The sequence below is a fragment of the Dermacentor albipictus genome, chromosome 4 (genome assembly GCF_038994185.2).
Source record: "Dermacentor albipictus isolate Rhodes 1998 colony chromosome 4, USDA_Dalb.pri_finalv2, whole genome shotgun sequence".
In the NCBI taxonomy this organism is placed as follows: domain Eukaryota; kingdom Metazoa; phylum Arthropoda; class Arachnida; order Ixodida; family Ixodidae; genus Dermacentor; species Dermacentor albipictus.
The window spans coordinates 142062250-142082065 of record NC_091824.1 but is presented as its reverse complement, the minus strand read 5'-3'; the positions used below and the strand labels follow the sequence as shown (position 1 = coordinate 142082065).

General features: G+C 44.4%; 2 protein-coding genes across 5 annotated transcripts in view; one reads left to right on the top strand and one right to left on the bottom strand.

The window, feature by feature from the left end:
- Window positions 1–19816, top strand: part of LOC135915433 (isatin hydrolase-like) — a 358063-nt gene that overhangs the window by 222695 nt on the left and 115552 nt on the right. The gene's annotated exons all lie outside the window — the stretch shown is intronic.
- Window positions 1–19816, bottom strand: part of LOC135915430 (sodium-coupled monocarboxylate transporter 1-like) — an 84961-nt gene that overhangs the window by 8218 nt on the left and 56927 nt on the right. Inside the window, exons 3-11 of the mRNA XM_065448498.2 lie at window positions 14439–14630; window positions 13440–13508; window positions 12577–12628; window positions 11417–11484; window positions 10432–10512; window positions 7645–7718; window positions 5342–5482; window positions 3029–3158; window positions 1941–2029 (exon numbers count right to left, since the gene is read on the bottom strand). Of these exons, the coding sequence (XP_065304570.1) occupies window positions 1941–2029; window positions 3029–3158; window positions 5342–5482; window positions 7645–7718; window positions 10432–10512; window positions 11417–11484; window positions 12577–12628; window positions 13440–13508; window positions 14439–14630 (896 nt within the window). The remainder of the gene's footprint in view (window positions 1–1940; window positions 2030–3028; window positions 3159–5341; window positions 5483–7644; window positions 7719–10431; window positions 10513–11416; window positions 11485–12576; window positions 12629–13439; window positions 13509–14438; window positions 14631–19816) is intronic.

Below are 19816 nucleotides of genomic sequence, written 5' to 3'. Positions count from 1 at the left end.
AGCACGTGTGTATCATAAGCGACATCAATATTGACCTTTTGCGTCCCACTGTAGGCTTGGTCGCCAATTATCTCGATAGCCTTTCCAAGTGGGGCTTGCTCTGTGGCGTTTATCGAGTGACTCATGAGCAATTTTTGGCTGGCAAGCTCGTCGTTCGCTATCGTTTCGCTATCGTTCGCTATGTTTACACCCTGTGGGGCGTATCTTGTCCCACAACGCTAATCGTCGGTCTTGCCCGCATTTCCTTTTTTTTAAAGCTGCGAACCCGGTACTTCCAAATCAGAAACGGCTTGCGCGTTATCAGCATGACATAGCATTCCCGACAGCAAAGTAGCGGGCGCGGCGTTTTCAAGAAAGGAAACGCATCAAGGCAGATGACGATTATTGTTGTGTGGCAGATATACACCCCAAAGGGTGCAAACATTTTTTTAGAGTGATAATAAAAACCAAGATGCAAGAAATAAACTCTTTATTTGAGGACAAGGTTTCCAACGCTGAGCGCCCGTCGGTCCGCTGACGGTAGTGACTATCGGTGGGACGGAGTGTCCAAAGACACTCCGACCAAAAACGCTTTATATCTCGGTGCTACAGCAACCATGCGGCTTCACGGAAAGTGATTAAGCAACGTGGTGAAATTGGGTCACTGACGCAGAAAAAAAGGCGCCCACCTTAGCAGTATGAGCACTGATCTGTCATTGAATTCGGATTTCCCGTGAAGCGCCGCTTGCTATAGCAACTGGAGATAAACCGTTTCCTTGTTGAAGTTGCCGAGAGATAGCCGATGTCGCCAGAGGGTCGACAGGCGCACACCGCTGATACATTGTCTGGTCGATTATTTGCGCCTCGCAAGGAAGCCTTGCAGTGTCGACCCCCACCTAAAGAGTATGTTCCTTACACTGTGGTATAGAAACCAAACTTGCTGACCATTACTTCGTTTACGGCGGAATTAGTTGCCCATATACTGCGACGGCATACACATGTTTAGTGTTAGAAGTGTGCTAACAGGGTTAGAATTGGGCTAACTGGCACAAGCAATTTTTAAAAATTTGGCGCAGCTAAAGAAAACAAAGGCACTCTGTATTTACTGATATATGTATAGACAACTTGGGAAACTGACTGAGTTCGTGCTGTCTCCTGCCTTGCCGAGGAGGCAACTTGGTCTCTGGGCACGTGACCAAATAGCTTCGGTCATTGTAACGTGCCACTCAGTCTGTGCCTATCCTTGGCCGAGCCCGCAGAATGGATGTGCCACTGTGACACGAGGAGGCGTGAAGCCCTTAATATATTTAGATGTTTGTCGTATACTTCTGCGTGCGTACAATTCTCATCAACATGCTTCCCGCGACGAGCATCATATACCGCCTTCGTCACCGTGACGCATAGCTAACAGCTGCGGGCGACGAGGCTGTGCTCGTGCCATCCACAGCTGATGCTACCTCTCCAACTCAAACAAGCTTCGTGTCATTTAGATTTGAAGATTGCGAATTGTGTCTGTGTGTTTTTCAAAAAAGTACATGAAGCCTATTGTAAACCTAACCCTAATCTCTAATTATCTGTAGCTGGAAACAGCAGATTTCCACTGTATTTTTTTTTCCTGGCATCGTTGTCTGTTGGCTCCTAGCAGTTATCCCAAAACTGAAATACTCCCATGACGCTGATGCTAACAGGCCTTTTTTTCTACTTGTTCTTTCGCATCAGTAGCACGAACTAAGTACTGCTCGCCGCGATACAGTGACACGGCTTGTAGGATCTCGGGCTTTTTACTAGGTTTCTCGATTTGTTGATTTAGTGGACTAAGCACTGTGACTTATTGTCGTTGCTAGTGTTAGTTTTCCCCTATAGTTGTTTCCGCTCGTTCTGACCAGCGTATTAAGTGCTTAAAGATCGGCTAGACATTTCATTAACCTGCGTCTAGTGATAAAGCTACGTGACCGTTGTACCTGAGTGATCCGCTGTAAACAGCCGTGACGAACAGTCCCGTCATGCCCGGTAGGTGGCCAAGGGAGTCCATAACAAAGTACGGCATCATCTGCGACCAAAAGGGGATTCAGCGTCAGCAACTGACCTACATAGCGATGTCGATACTTTATTTCCTGTTTGTTTAAAATGAACTTCTGATACTACTATGACAACGATGCTACGATATGACTATAGAATAAGTGGTGATACCTTGTAGTAAATGAATGTAAAGTAATAAGGCATTCAACATGGGTAAGGTATCCTTGAATGTGTTTGTATATATAATACGCAGAAGCGTGTAATTGTGTCTAATATGTTGACTTGTAATTCTGCACTCATAAGGCTCAGTATTTTTCAAAGCTGTTTCTACATTAGGAAAGAAATAATTGTTGAAAGAATGGTAACAATTATTATCGTTTTAGCTACTACTACTACTACTACTACTACTACTACTACTACTACTACTACTACTACTACTAATAATAATAATAATAATAATAATAATAATAATAAGAAGAAGAAGAAGAAGAAGAAGAATTAAGAAGAAGAAGAAGCAGCCGTAGTAGCGTTTTTGGCTGCATTCTCACGGTGACGAGACATTTAGCGTGACCGCTATTCCGGCAAACTGGGGCGGTTTTTACCGGATGGTCGGGGGCGTGTGAGCTGCCGGAGCGGTGAAGCCACCTGGCGTTGTAGAGCTCAACCAGACAAACATAGAGCTAAAATTGCAGTAACCTACTTTATTCTGATTCGCTGTTGGTGCAACAATTACGCCGCTGTCGAAAACTTACACCCCAGCTAAGAAGAATATAGTAATTGGCTTTGTGTTTAGGTGGTTGAGCTTTGTACCACCAGCTGGCGCCACCAATCTGGCCGCTCACGTTTACACTCCCGACCTTCCGGTAATCCGCCCAAACCGCCCCAGTTTGCCGGAATAGCGGACACGCTAAATGTTTCTAATATAGTAACGGTAGCACGCATGCCGTTAGTTTCATACTGTCGCTGCTAAGCAAGGTCAGACGCGTTCTTACAAACTCGCCACAATATGTCCATGCTGTTCTTCACTTGCCTCGTCGTACTTGTTGATGACGGATGCCTTCACCGGGTCGCACTGATGATAAATCGCGAAAAGCACGAGACCACAGAGCGAAGATAACGTCAGCGTTCCTCCGACACCCAGCATGTTGACGTACAGCGCCCTGCGAATAGAAGCATGTTGCGTGAACAGTGGTTTCATACAAGAAGTGGAAATCACGGTGTTGTATGATGCCTCAGGAAACGCTTAGGTCACTCTACTGCTTTTCTACGCACGGGAACAAACAAACCACTTTGCTTGCATTCGTTCATGTGCTAACTGTGGCCATGTTGGCCCTGCAAACTTCTTAATCTCATCCGTCCACTTAACTTTCTTTCGCCCCCTGCTGCGCTTCAATTCTCTTGGAATCCAGTCCGTAACCCTTAATGACCACCGGTTATCTTCCCTCCTCATTACATGCCCAGCCCATGCCCATTTCTTTTTGTTGATTTCAACTAAGACGCTCTCTTCTGATTGACCTTCTGGCTGACCTGTTGACCTTTCCTGACCTTGCTTTCTCTCTCTCAACTAAGATTTAATTAACTCGCGTTTGTTCCCTCACCCAATCTGCTCTTTTCTCATCCCTTAACGTTACACCCATCATTCTTCTTTCCACAGCTCGTTGCGTCGTCCTCAATTTAAGTAGAACCCTTTTCGTAAGCCTCCGGGTTTCCGCCCCGTAGGTGAGTACTGGTAAGACACAGCTGTTATACACTTTTCTCTTGAGGGATAATGGCGACCTGCCATTCATTATCTGAGAATGCCTGCCAAACGCACCTCAACCCTTTCTTGTTCTTCTGATTATTTCAGTCTCATGATCCAGATCCGGGGTCACTATCTGCCCTAAGTAGATGTATTCCCTTACCACTTTCGGTGCCTCGCTACCTATGTATCGTAAACTGCTGTTCTTTTATTCCAAGACTGTTAAACATTACTTTAGTTTTCTGCAGATTAATTTTTAGACTCACCGTTCTGCTTTGCCTGTCCAGGTCAGTGAGCATGCAAATTGCACTTGGTCCCCTGAGTTGCCAAGCAAGGCAATATCACCAGCGAATCGCAACTTACTAAGGTATTCTCCATTAACTCTTATCCCCAATTCATCGCAATCCAGTTCTCTGAATACCTCCTGTAAACACGCTGTGAATAGCAATGGAGAGATCGTATCTCCCTGCCTCACGCCCTTCTTTATTAGAATTTTGTTGCTTTCTTTATGGGGTACTACGGTGGCTGCGGAGCCACTATAGATGTTTTTCAGTATCTTTGCATATGGCTCGTCTGCGCCCTGATTCCGTAATGCCTGCATGACGGCTGAGGTTTCGACTGAAACAAACGCTTTCTCGTAATCAATGAAAACTATATATAAGGGTTGGTTACATTCCGCACATTTCTCTATCACCTGATTAATAGTGCGAATATGGTCTGTTGTTCAGAGGCCTTTACGGAAGCCTGCTTGGTCCTTTGGTTGACAGAAGACTAAGGTGTTCCTGATTCTATTTGCGATTACCTTAGTAAATACTTTGTAAGCAACGGACAGTAAGCTGATCGGTCTGTAAGTTTTCAAGTCTTTGGCATCCCCTTTTTTATGGATTCAGATTATGTTGGCGTTCTTCCAAGATTCCGGTACGCTCGAGGTCATGAGGCATTGCGTATACAGGGTGGCCAGTTTTTCTAGAACAATCTGCCCACCATCCTTCAACAAATCTGCTGTAACCTGATCCTCCCCAGCTGCCTTCCCACTTTGCATAGCTCCCAAGGCTTTCTTTACTTCTTCCGGCGTTACTTGTGGGATGTCAAATTCCTCTAGACTATTCCCTGTTCCATTATCTTCGTGGGTGCCACTGGTACTGTATAAATCTCTATAGAACTCCTCAGCCACTTGAACTATCTTATCCATATTAGTAATGATATAGCCGGCTTTATCTCTTAACGTGTCTCTTTAGGGGCTGTTATTTGCATCTAGCAGCTGTGATTCGATGAACAACAAGGTGCACGTCACCTGCGAGTAGCTGTGACACCGTCCTCTCAAAGACGCTTCTGAACCACACAGTCGCTTTGCCTCCATGATAGAGTGTATAAGCGTGACTGGACGAGGACGTACCATGGATTATAACCAATCAGTCCACCAACGTGTTTTAACGCTTTGCCTCGTATTGATTACGTCTATCTATAGCCGCAGTCATTAAGTTGTTCCCACGTGTTATTGAGATTACGTTTGTCACCACGTCCGGTGCCATGGTAACGTGCCATCCTATACCTCCATACGCAACTAAGTCATAGAACACCGCAGGTGTCAGTGCGCATACTCACGAGCGAGCCTTCTTAATAGATTGGAGACTGCAGTAGCGCTGAATCATGGTCTGGTTGGTGCACAGTCCCATGGTCCAGGTGACCGTGGATCCGATGACGACGCCCCAGAAGGTGAACGTCTTCTGAAAGTTGAAGCTCATGCTTGCCGTCGGGAAGCAGTGCATGGAGAATTCGTTAGCACACAACCCCGTCGATGCAACCGCGGCGTGGCGCACGAGTCACTGCACTGTAGTGCATTGGTATTCTTAGCTGATGCATTCTTATTGCTGATATTCTGGTGCATTAGTGTCCTACCGCAGGGCCATGTCGGCTAGGCACGTGCGGTAGAATGAGAGCGGCGGCTAGTAAACCATGTTGTTAGGCGCAGCATAGAGACATCGAGTGCTAGTATCAACCGTGGTTGCTTACAGATGTGTCGGGGGTGTTTTTGCACTTAACACTTACGAAAGTGCCTCATAGAGACCAGTGTCTCTAAGGAAACACAAAAGTGCCTCTGTTGCGTGAGATGCATAGGTAGCGCTAGTACATGGGCCAAGGACGTGCTCTATAACTGAAGAAATGGCCGTCATTTTCTAATGTTGAGTGTGCAAATTAAGGACGTTCTGTGTAGTCTCTGTGCCGGAGGACATCGAACACATTGTCAAAGTGTTAACGGATGTAAAGAAACGACTTACAACGCCTAGTTATACAGTGAACTTCTGAGTCATACAGCATTAACGGAGTGCTGCTATACTACCGGAATCACACGTAGTGTCCTGACAGATAACAGCTATGACAACCTTGTTTTGTGCTTGTTTGTACAATTCGGAGACGAAGCTATGTATCTGGCAATTCTAGGGTAATGTGTAGCCTATTGGAAGTGCCCAAGTGGGGACCGATGTTGTGTTCTCTAGCTAACCATTTGTGCCTTAAGGACTGGACTTCAACAGATAGTTTTATAAGTAAGACGACTTGCGTGAATGTAACTGAATGGTTGCCATTATTGCTCTCTACACTCGCTATATATCGTTCCACACGTACAATTTACTTTTAATATTTTTGGTGCCTTTGGCTATTATGCAACCAACGCTTTTCCTTCCTTCCCTCTTCACCACGCATCCAGAATGAGACTGCAAATTCTGTTTTCAAAGGTATTTAACGAAATGAGCACATATAAAATAGATAACAAAATAATTAGGAACATAAACAATAAAACTTTTCTATATGTTTGTACAGCAATACATGAGCAGTAATTTTTCTGTTTGGGGAGCAAATGTTGGTTACTGACACACTACATCGTATATTGATACCTCGCGTATATAGTGGTGCGTGCTCTTCAACAAGCATTGTCTAAATTTGTCAGTAGTACGACTCTCAGTTCTTCATGTAGTGTTGTTTTCTTAGTCATGTTGTTTTTGTGCATGAGGCGCGTATGGGAATCGTCGCCATTTCACGAGACATCACCTGCAGCTATACCTTACAACTCACACACAGTATGCCTCGAATTTCAGTCTGCGTGCCTCATAATCAGATCGTGGGTCTGGTGCGCAATATCCCAGATTTCCTTACAGAGAAGTTGTTTATGGCTAGGGTTCTGTGCATTTTTCGTGTCCGTCAAGAACTCTGTGTGACCAAAAGCTGTCATCATCAGCAATGGCTCGCACCATTGCTCGCGCGTTCGTCATCATCTTCCACAGCTGGCTCCGTTGCCGCTCATCATGCCAGCGTTCCCATACTGCCCCTCCCTCTGCTAAGGCGTTGACGGCACTGGCCCACTGCCAGTCGGTGCGGTGACTTCAGTCTCTCATTCTTTGCCTCAATATTTCCCGAAATGTAAACACGAATGTATATAACGAATGTGCAGCACGAATGCCCGCGGATGCGTAAAAATAAATGTACGTGCGTACTTTCCTCACGATGAGCGCCGATCAAGTCAATAAATGTGTTCGTACCTTTGTTCAAAATTTTGTGTCACCTCTTTGGCGGGTGCTACACAGCTTCGCTGGTCATCCATTCACCTTCGCAGAGTGGAATAGATCATGTTTTTTTTTAAATTTAGATATTTAGCAGTGTTTTTTAAAGAAATCGCTTAAGACAGCTTCTGCAGCTTGAAAAGGTAACTATGAGCACCCAACCTGTAATTTGACAATCTAAGGCAAACTTTTATTTTACAGCTCGGAAACTTTCAGTCGCTCTTCCAGTGATTTTCCCAGACCTTGTGCGCATGCACCACCCTACACGAAGTGATACAAACGTGATAGGGTCGCGATGCGCACGTCCCGTAGAATCAGAGCTTTAATGAAGTGACATGCATATGTACCTACTCAAAAAACTCAAGTAAGCCATGCTTGTCCACGGTGTCGAAAACGGCGGCAGGCCCACCAGTGATCATCAAGCCCTGTGAGAATGACATGCAACAACAGAAGTTAGGAAAGCACGCGTACCGCTTTGTCTGTTTATATATGCAGCCGCTACGGTAGGCTAACTTAATCCTATGTTCTACACAATTGGAGAGGGGGGGGGGGGGGCGGGGGGGCTTGCTTGTGGCTGCAGCAATCTGAACAAAACAGGGACGTAACAAAGTGCCAGAACAACAGTGGTTTCCTTTCTTTCTCTCCCCCTCTCTCGATCTCTCTCTTTTCTTTTTCTTCTCTTTTTTCCCTGTCCGCTCTGTCCTGAATTACTGCGCGCAATTTGTGGAGCTCCACTCAGTGGTTTGGGCTGCTGAGCACGAGGTCGCGGGATCGAATCCGGCCGCGGCGGCCGCATTTAGACGGGGGCGAAATGCGAAAACACCCGGGTACATATATTTAGGTGCACCTTAAAGAACCCAAGGTGGTCAAACATTCCTGAGTCCCCCACTATGGCGTGCCTCATAATCAGAAAGTGGTTTTGGCACGTAAAACCCCGTAAGCTTTCACAGTGGTAACGAAGTAGCAATACGCCACTGTAACGCCTTTTGTTTTGTTTCTTGATTCACTTTTACATCTGGAAGTGCTTGCACAGTGCTTCTATAACAGTGCCCATAACAAGGTTGCGATGAACAGCACAAAGCTCAAGATAGAGCGAATTACTTAGGGAAAACATGACAGTCAATGACAGTGACTTACAGAGTTTAAAAATTCATTTCGAAAGTTGTTCTCTTTTAAATACCGAAATTTCTTTCGCACTCTTTAATTTCAATACGATTAATTATAACATGTTGGTACACTGTACAACATTACTTGGTACACTCAGCCATAAATTTGGTAAGTTGAAGCCCATTAATCTTAGGTCTATAGGTATAACGTTCCTTGCCAACTTTAGTGTGACGCAAGTTAAGGAAAAGAAACGCGCATGTCACGCGTATATGAAGCACCCTTTCGCTGATATGATGTGCAATTGAACACGCTATCCCAATAAAACATTCATTTTCACATTAACAACGGCGCCCTGTTTCCAATTGTGAAACGAGACAAATAAGGGTGAAATTTCGTTATCGTTGAGTGCAACCCTGACATCTACTTCAGACATTGTTACGAGCTCTATGGAGGACGCTGACCTGGGGCAACAGAGATTATATTTCTTTGGTCGTGCATGTTGTTCTAAAAAAGGAACATCCTCATGCACTAACTTATCTGATAAACTCCTTCGGTGCAGGCGTCGCACTTTAAACATATTTTGTCGTTGGATTTCTGCAGTGCCAAGATAAGGTGGAAGTTAGATACCATTCTATTGGGGCACTCACAATGACGCAATCATCTGCTATCTCCCCACCCACATTTTCTAACCCCCTTCGTTGAATGCACACCGTGGGGGCTCAGTGTCTGTGGGGTTATGCTGCATGAGCACTAGGTAACGCGTTCGATTATCGACGGCGGCGGCCGCATTTAGATGGAGGCGAAATGAATTAACGATCGTTTGCTTAATTTTGCACGTTAAGTAAACCCAGATAGTCGAAAAGTATTCCTCATACAGTCCTCCACTATGACGTCTCTCGTAGCCCCAGTGTTACTTTGAGATGTTAAACCCCATGCACCGATCGTGAATCTTTCGTTAAAACTTTTACTATGCACCACCTTGCCGTCCGAATGAGTGATTCGATTCAAACAATCTATATGCGCCTTTCCTTTCCAGTTTTGAGACTGGCATTGTACTATGAAATAAACTTTAGCTCAGCCCATTTGGAACACCTTTAAGCGTTACGTTTGGCAAGCCAAGTATTGCTGGCAGAGCTAATTGCTCAAACACATTAAATGGGGAACATCTCAGGGTGCAGCAAGTATGCTTTCCAGGATATTCCTGCCGCTCATGCAGAGGCACGCTTCAGTAAAATGCGCGCCCGTATTTGTTGCTTTTGCTGCAAATGAGGCAGCGTGTGGCGAAAGCGGCGATGAAAAAAGGTGCGCTCTTGGTGAAACCTACGCACAAAATGACAGCACTGGTCGACTAGGTAGCGCACGTGCAGTGAATTAGGAAGGAACAGCGCCAACTAAGACGATCACAAGTGGGGAGAACGACACAGGACAAGCGCTTGTCCTGTGTCATTCTCCCCACTTGTGATCGTCTTAGTTGGCGCTGTTCCTTCCTAATTCAAGTATGCACCATCTAGCCCAAATGAATGTTGTCCTGAACCACGTGCAGTGACTATCCTTTGAGGCATTATGACGCAAGCGGCATGCCTTCAGCGGTATAGTTTCTGCAACCAGTGCAACACATCTTCGGCTAGTTTGTCAAAGCGACCGGAATTACAGTTGGCGGTTCATTTGCACTAGCATTTTGCAATATGCAGCAGACTTGGGAGTGTAGACCTTTGGGCAAAGCATTGGTGATAGGCGGAGCACTGATTGATGGGTTCGTGATGTCAAAAGTACTTTTTCCCGCATGTGACTTGTGCTAAAAAGAGCTCGAAAAAGACAATGTAAACATTCCGAAATTGTAGTCATCTAGGCACCAGTGTGCACTCCATCAAATTTTATTTTTCGCAACTAAACAATAGTTTGTTCATATATTCCTTTTTCAAGAAAATAAAGAGTTCATTGCAACTAGCGGAGCCATGACAGCTTTGTGCAATACTGCTTGCTTGAACAAATGTTGCAGCATAGTTGTAGGAAACAAACGGCTAGCTTTACCTTGATGAGAACGATGAAGAATCCGGAAAGCATGAGCGACATCTGTATGACGTCGGTCCAGACGACAGCCTTGATGCCTCCCTACGAAGAAAAATTGCCTGTGTAATCTTCGTAACCGTGTTCCGAGACCACTGACAGGAACCAGACGTCGGGTTTAGCCGCCATCTTTGTAGGTTTATGGGCATGCGCAACATAGGATCTATGACGGTAAAAGCAGTAAGCTAATGAACTCAGGCTGCGGGGCTCGTTGCACGGGCGTCACAACATGAAACACGCACGACACGATGTCTAGTGCTGCATGGTGGCACAGTGTGAACATAAACTACGAAACTTGAGGTAAAGCACAGAAGAGAATGCAGGACGACAGGAGACGAAGACATACAGCGCTTCGTCTCCTCCTGTCGTCCCGCGTGCTCTTTTGCACTTTACCTCAAGTTATGCAGTACCAACTGGCCCACCAGTCTTTTCTTATAAACTACAAAAATGGTTGACCCCTGGCGGTATACATAAAAGGGGATGCGCAAGAATTACGCAGTGAAAAAAAAACAGTTAAGCTGTTCACAGGTGCCTCTAAGAGTTTGGCGAATGCCTGGTGGACTCCTTTCTGGCTACGAGCATAACGCATGCATCTTCTCTCCAGATACATTATATACAGAAATAGCTAACATTAGCCCGCTAGCATCAAGGTTTTGTTCTCATTGTTTGTGTTGTGTTAACTATAGTGAATGGTTATCGCTCACAACACGTCGTTTTGGTATCTCAACATTCTATATATATATCAATGAGCATAATGAGCTGTCAATATCATTTTGTATTTACACTCAAGCAGAAAAATAAACTATGCGCGGTTAGACAATTACGTGACGCTGTTTTACGCTGAAGAGCTCATTTGTGATCTTTCTGAGCCTCTTTCGAACTAACAATATTGGTTGTTGGATAAAATTAGAACAGCAAATGACGGTTAATGGCGTGTGACAATACTCACAATTGTCGTGTAAAAGGCGCAAACGCTTCCGTTGAGCACAATGGAGAGCCACACTGGAAGACCAGTCACTGCGTACAGAGCAGGTCAATGAAGAGAATTAGGGCTATCACTGCAAACGCAATATCCTGCCAACAACGAAGATAGTTTTTCCTTTCTTTCTTTCTTTCTTTCTTTCTTTCTTTCTTTCTTTCTTTCTTTCTTTCTTTCTTTCTTTCTTTCTTTCTTTCTTTCTTTCTTTCTTTCTTTCTTTCTTTCTTTCTTTCTTGTGTGTGTGTGTGTGTGTGTGTGTGTGTGTGTGTGTGTGTGTTGCAAGAGTAGTATACATGGTTTAAGATGGAACATTCAAAAAAGCAAAATGAGATTTTGCCGCGTTCAAGAAATACAATGTATGCGCGCAAGAAATGACCTGCATGCTTATTAAGGCGATGAAGGCAGTGAAGCCACTCGTTTCATCAAAGCCATAAAAGGGCAGAAAATTTATTAGTGATTAAGCGCGATGTAGTGCTTGAGGGGGGGGGGGGGGTGCTCATTAGTTATGGAAATGAAATCTCAGCCACAGCCCTTTACTGGTCGCGAAGCTCCGTCCTGAATTTTGCCGCTCATTGCCTTCCGTCACGTGATCATTTCGTTCGTCTTCATCACAGTAACGTTTTTAAAGATGCACACTTTCGTATTGTTGTGCGCTTGCAAAATGTACCAACCACTTCGCTTAGTGTAACCTTTACATTCGACAAATGTAACCGAAACATTGAAGCTACTGCACAGCAACATGCTTATGCGGCAAAAAATGGGAAACTGATCACCTTTATAAGTTTATGCAATAAGAGCGCGGAACGTTGACTATGTCCTCGAGACATATATCATATCAGGGCGTGAGCTTGACATTGCTTTTCATCAGCATATCCACTGAATTTGGGTTCGAACTAAGTCACTCAATCAAACAATCAATCATAGACGCCCGAATTATTTTTATTGTTCTTGTTTTTTACTTTCACGTGGAGAAAACTGTTAAAAACGGTGTTGTCGACTTGTTTGTGGTTCTTACAGCCTTTAACGTATACGTTGTTGCTTCAAAAGCTCTCATAATTTAATTCTTGGAAGCTAGGGTCACAATCTGGTTTATGTGCACTGTACGCGGAGATCGTAGAGAAAGCACTCACCCGACCCAAGTGCAAGTGACGGACCGTATAATACTACTCCCATGTAGAAACACTGTAATGTAAAAGACAATTTCCAGTAAAATATATATGCAGGCCCAAAGCATATGCTGGAATCTATGCAAAGTGAAGCTTAAGCAAAGCGATTAATGAATTGCTTCACAGCTAACAGCGATGCGTACAATTTGGCGGTGACAGGTGCACGCACAGAAAATTACGACACGTATAAAGTAACATTTAACGATTCTGTTCCTTTTGTGCCACAGTGAGATATACACGTCCTGGAAAATTGGCCAAGAACGGCCGCCCCCCTATGATACATACTGAGTGGCTAAATCAAAGAAAATAAAGTAAATCAGAGAATTCTTTAAATATAACTATCCATTCCATTAGGCGACCGGTGTGCTTTAGAGATGCATGATGGATCGACGTATGGCCATAGTTGCTTTTCCATTATGAAGGGGAAACAGCGCGTAAGACGCGAACTAAGAAAGATCGACAACGCATGCGCTGTCACGTAGTGACATGTGACGGCGCATGTGCTGTAGATATTTCTTAGTCCTCGTCTTACGCGCTGTTTCCCCTTCCAGATGCTTTAGAGATGCCTGTGAGCGGGAATTAAATGTTCAGGTTTTATGTAAGAAGTTATTCTTTTTGTTGGGCGGATCACAGTTGATCACAGATCACATACGTGGTCAGTATTCGAGATTTATATGAGCCACTTCATGGGTACCTTCATATACCGTCTGTATATATATCCACAAATATATTCGGAAGGACAGCCGTTCCGGTCGGGAAAGTCTGGGAGAGCCAGCAAAGAAAGCTTCACTTTAAAGAAATACAGTTCAAATCTAGCCACAAATTACCGTTTGAACCACAGTGATGGCGGAAGTGAACTTTCGGATGAAGACAGAGTTGTACCGTTTCTCCAGGTACTGCACAAGAGAACACAAGCATCGGTATAAATATCCTGAATAAATTACGCCCCACATCGCGTACGGCAAACGCCTTATTAACGTACAACCTAAGCAAGTACAATTCTCGGAAAACCGAGACAATCTATACGATAGTATGGCAGCAATTTGTTTCTTATGCAGACATTGAAAGAATCTCCATAGTGAAAGAAGAAATATTAATCCTTCCGCTCCATGTAGTTATCTAGACAATAGTTCCGTTCCCTTGCGTAAGCTCTCGATACACAAAATCTGCTGCTGCTCGATTCTTATTTGTTTTTTTTTTCTTCATTCTGTCGTAAAATGGTTACCTTTTGACGACTAACTTGTAGTGATGACAGTGCCAGGTACGGTCAGGTATCTAGATACACACCATATGTTACCTTATACCAGGTATCAAATGTCGCCATTATCCTTGCAGTGCCGTCGTTTGGCACATCAACTGGAACGCTGCCAAACGTGTGCTGTGCAATATACCACTCAGCATAGCGAGTCCTCTTTTATTACTGCAAATTTGCTCATATAAATTCTCGCGCACGCGTACATTTAGGCGCACATCAAAGACCTCCAGGGGTCGAAATTATTTCGTAACACCCCCCCCCCCTCCAATGGTGTCCCTCAAAGATTACGTGTTGCTTTGGGACGTCACAATTCATAATGTAATTCAATAACAAAAATAGGTTGCGTGATGTACAGTTTATTGGAAAATCGTGACGTGTCTATATGGTTATTCACCGAAAAATTGACATTCTTCAGAGAAATAAGGAGTTTGTAGGTCGTATATCCTGCAGAAGATCTTGTTATCCTTTGAGACTGTGATGAACAAAAGTTAAATATACGAAGAGGGGGACGTCAAATAGGTTTGACTCATTAATACATTTTACTTTAAGCAGCCATACCAACCGGCCTTACCTGGTTCACGCTGATCATGTCGATTTCGTAGAACACGGGCATAAAGACGTGAGCTGCCAACAGGATGCCGATGACGACACCGATGAAGTTGACCATGTACTGGGAGCCGTTGATGAAACTTTCTGATGGCACGCCCAAAATGGCGATCGCCGACAAAAAACTTGCCATTATGGACATCGTCACCGGAAACACCTGCAAGAGAGTTGGAAAAATCATTGGCTTCGACCACATAATGGAGAGATACCGACCTCACAAGCTGTCGCAGCAAAGGCCTACAAATTTTCCCTGTTGCAGTTTTTACGGACAACAAACCCGCACGAGCGACTCTAGCATTGACAAGTGCTAACTGTTATCTTGTACTGCGAACAACATCAATTGACTGCATATGCTCTGCTTTTCTATCTCTCTAACTCCTATTTGTATTTTTATGCATGTCTCTCTATGTAATCTTCCAAAGCTACTCAGGGAAAAGACGGGGAAGGCGGGAGATGGAAATTCAAGACGATGAGCACAGCGAGAACAGGGTAAAAGCGGGAACCAACGTTCTGACAAGTGGACTTGTCTTCTTGAAGGCTTTGAAGAAGACAAGTCCACTTGCCGAAAGTTTGGCTCCCGCTTTTATCTTGTTCTCGTTTGCTCAAAGCTACTCAGGGTATTTCTTACGCGCGACTAGGTAATTAATAAGCCAAGTTCAATATTAATTTTATGGCATAAGTTTGATTGCATAGAAGCCGCAGAGCATGCTCAGAAACACCTGATGAAATTGTTTCTATGACGTTATCTTTTACATAGCTCTTTTGTCTGGATTTTGAAGAACGTACATCAAATACGAAAAAGAAAAATGAAGGCGACGTCACTGCGTGCTTGCATGTCTAGTTTGCACTGCTCTGAGCCGTCATGTTAATTAGTGAAGTCCGCGTGCCCGTTGTGAAAGAATCCGACGAGTGTGTCTCGATCCGTTCTTGGCGCCAGCGTATCGCTTATCATATTGAACCGCGGCGTATTTCCATGGTCAGAACGATGGTGCTGACGTGGATGTGTGGGTGCCAGTGCCGATCGCATCTTTTTACAGTAGATATGCAGCCTTCGTTCATTGGTAACACGGTTGCGAGTGCTGTGAACCAGACGCGCAAGAGTGCATAAACTTTCGTTTAGAAGTTTTGGGTCAAGAAGGTAGGGCGCACTTGGTTGTAGTTGTCCGGGCTGTTCCTGTTCAACTTTTCTCATAGCTTGTAGCTGGTTCCCTTTAGAACTGTGATTTTGCGTCACCGAAACAGCAAGGGAGAAGGCATTGTTTTCGTCTGATTTTTCCTTAGCCTGAAGTTTTTCAGTACAGAGCTGCTTGCAGCGAACAAGATATGCGCGTTGATTCGGGGTCAGTGGTACCGTCTAGTGGTAGATCTCAGCGTCATGTGCGAGCGCAGGTACAATACAACCTTCATTAGGTTGCGAGCACGAGGCCAATGACGAAGCCAACATTTGCGCTTTTCAGCCTCTCTTTATGTACATATGCACTTATGTAGAGGCCTATTGCTAGCTACGCCGCCTCGATGTTCATATTAACCAGTGTATCATTAACTAACTACGCACAACGTAAGCGTTCTGTGCCAGTATTCACAAAAAGTTCTTACGCTGAAGCCGTTCTTAAGAGCACATGCCAGCTACTTGTAATGTTTCACGTATAACCGAAGGCAGCCAGCCAATCGCAAATAGCACTTATGAACAAAAAGTTTTGTGAATTCGACCCCTGGGACTGAATTTGCGCAAAGGAGCTTTGTGGCCCCCGGGGACAAATTCACAAAGATTCTTCGTAAGTGTTATTCGCCATTGGGTGACACCTTTCGCTAATAATGTGTTCAGCGCCAGGATTCGCGATTAGCAAAGACATTTATCTTACGAAAAGTTCTAGCGTGCAGTATTTTGTGAATACGGGTCCTCAGGCTGAATTCAACAAAGCTTTGCATTCACACGTGCTCTTCGCCATTGCTTTCCCTAACAATATGTCCCCTAATATGTTCAGCATCAAGATTGGCTGGAAATTGCTTTTATGAACAAATCTTACGCAATGGAATTTCGTAACTACGGACCCTGGGCCCGTATTCACAAGAAGCTCTTACGCTGCAGACTTATTCGTACAGGAAAATTCCAGCCAATCCTGATGCTAGACATATCATTAGCGAAGGCAGCCGGCCAATGGTAAAGAGCACTCACAATCGAAAAGCCTTGTGAAATCCGCCGCTGTTTTTTTGCTCGAGGAATACGGGGTGCTCGTATTCACAAAGCGCTCCATACACTTTGTTAATTTTCAAGAGGTATTCCCGGGCATCGATGAAACAATTTGTACTTTAGTTATTTCTTCTATATTAGGTGTGAAAAAAAAAAGAAATCGAAAGTTTGACCTCTAGTGGGCCGGCCATTCCAAAATCATAGGCATAGAAAGGGAGCAATGACAACAACAACAAAGATAAGAAAATTTTAAAGCATTGCTAAAAGTATATTATATTAAGATGGTGGCAGGACACTAACAGAGCAACCCTTTAAGAAAAATTATTCAATTATTCAGATTTTCTGTTTTATTTTACATAAAAGTAAAACAGAAAATCTGATTAATCGAATAATTAATCGAAGCCTTTCTGGTGCTTCACGTACAAACATTTCGAATAAAAACAACGCATGGCACTTGTCGACAGTTGCCTTTGATATCGTGCCATGGACACTGCGCTTGTGGGCTTATTAAGCATACCTAAGTGCGCAAACCACCCGCGCAAGAAAGTAAGTGACTCCTTTCTTTCTTTCTTTCTTTCTTTCTTTCTTTCTTTCTTTCTTTCTTTCTTTCTTTCTTTCTTTCTTTCTTTCTTTCTTTCTCTCTCTCTATTTTCCACCTGTGGTGGTAGCTGAGTGACTATGCTGAGCTTGAGGTTGCAGGTTTAATCCTGGCCGCGGCGGCCGTATTCCGACGGTGGCGGTGCAGTTTCTCGTATAAGATCTTACTGTCATTTACACCTTTCGTTTAGTTATTTACATATTTTTTTACACGCTTTGTGTCTCACTCTGCGAACATGGTGGAATATCGAAACCGATGCGCGAGCGCCGTGCGCAGTGTATCGTGCTGTGGCGGATGTACTTTCTGAGCCTGTTCGTCGCGCTCGCTGTACACAGCGGCTTGAGCGAAGCTTGTTGCATTCGCTGGAATGACAGAGCCGCTGGCTGAAATTAAACACCTCGGAAAGGATAATTGAACGTCGCGGTTCGAACGCACGGTGCGTTCTACATACCAGAGAGCTTTTCGTGTCTCAGAAGTAGTCAGGGCAGCTGTTCCGTGAATACACTTATAGGCGGGATAGAAAAGCATCATGTGTATTTGGCAGACTGAATTCTTTTGTTCGGCTTGATCGAGTATCGGACGCAGCTGCTCGTCAAAATTCCAGGAATTTTACCCAATGCATGACGCACTTGAAAGGGAAGGTCTTCATTTATTCCTACGTCATGGTAGACGTAGTTGGCGATAGAAGCGTCTGGATAGTTATGGTTATAAGACAGGCTTGTTAGGATCTCATCAGCACTAAACTGTCGCATACGGACGAGCACAATAGAAGGCATATGAACACGCCTTGTGCGTTCGTGTGTGTGTGTGTGTGTTCGACATGCCGCCGGTATAATTGTAGTTGAACTTCCTTTGAGTTAATGAAACTCTTGGGGATTGGCCGAGAACCGGACTCTTAAAATAACAACAAAAGAAACTTTAAAAAATCATGCGAAAGTTGGCGATAGGTCTGTCAAAAGAACGAGATCTCAGATTATTTATGAAAATGAAATAAAAAATTTTAAAAATGAACCTAAGTTTGGTAGGCAGAAATGGAAACCTAAGGTCGGAATGCAGAGTTGAAATCACATTGATCAGACTATAGAACACCCTGCAGCGCAAACCTTGCCTGGATGGCACCGGTGCTCGAGCCTACAGCTAAGCGTTCTCGCAGTCTCGTCGGCCGCCGACGGTAACGAGGTCACAGGTTTGATTCCTAGCCACGGTGGCCATGTTGAGATGGGATCGAGATGTAAGGATTTTCGAGTACTTAGATTTGGAGGCATGTAATAGGAGAACGTGCAATCAAAATTAATGCGTCCATCTTGGGCTCAGTGTATTTTTTTTACGCTAAACCCGATGAATTAATTAATACATGCTTCGCTAACTACATCAACAAGAATATAGGGCAATGCGCCGTTCTGAATAGCACTCGCTGTCACTTCGGTCGAGCCTATTATCTCTTGTTGCTCCGCCGCAGCCGTCTAATAAATGTGTATACAAATTCGCCCAATCTACGCCCGTTGGTAAGTAGCTTACAAAAGCTCAGAAATTTCGCTGGAGAATGCCTTGCGACAGAGAATGTAGTTATATTGTAGGTCGCTGTTACTGCAGTCGAGTGAACGTCAAAGCACAGCCTCATTTAATAGTGTTCGTAGAGAACGACACGTTCCCCTAACGCAACGAAAAGAAACCCTTGTCCTAGAATCAGTGCTGTCTAATGGCCTTTGAAGGGGATAGGAGCAGCAAACAGATCACTGCAATATTCGAACCGTATAGCGGGCGACGCTGATTTTGTGCGGTGTTACGTAAGCTAACCGCAATAAGAGGCTTGCCTTAGTACATGCAAGTCGCAGTGTCTTGTTCTCCGGGCGTTGTCTAGAAAGGGGTATCCTACTGGCTATTATACTTAAAAGCAAATTATTTGTGAACTAGTTTACTATTTGCTACGTCTACTGATGCTCATTCGATACACCATATCGGAAAGAGAATAAAGGCTAGTCGGTGGCTGACTGCAATATAACCGGCTAGTGTTTGTTTTCTTGTGATACAGTGTCTCCGAAACCAACACCAAGACTATGAGGGACGCGGTATTGAAGGACTCCATATATCATTATTTTTTCCACGCGGTGTTCTTTAATGAGCACCCAAAGCTCACTACAAAGGCGCTTTCGTATGCCGTCCTCACTGTAATGCGGCCGCCGCCAACGGTAATCTAAACCGCGAAATCGTGCTCATTAGGTGAACGACATAACCACTGGGCCTTCGTTGTATAGGTACACGTGCTCCGGTTCTTACGAACGTCTGCGGGCACCGCCACCTGCGGGTGAGTGCAAAATATTTCTCGTTCGTAAGTGGTCAGCTACTGTTGTCAACTATTGGCCGGTCGCCTTCGCAAATAATTTGCCCAGCATCAGTATTTGCTGAAAGTTTATCTTACGAATAATTCTTGTGTAACTGCTATAGTTTTTCGTGAATACGGATCCTGTTTATTTCTGTCCAGCTCAGACTTTACTGTAGAAAAATTAAGAGGGAAAGAGACAATGAAAGGCAGGGAGGTTAACCAAGGTCTGAC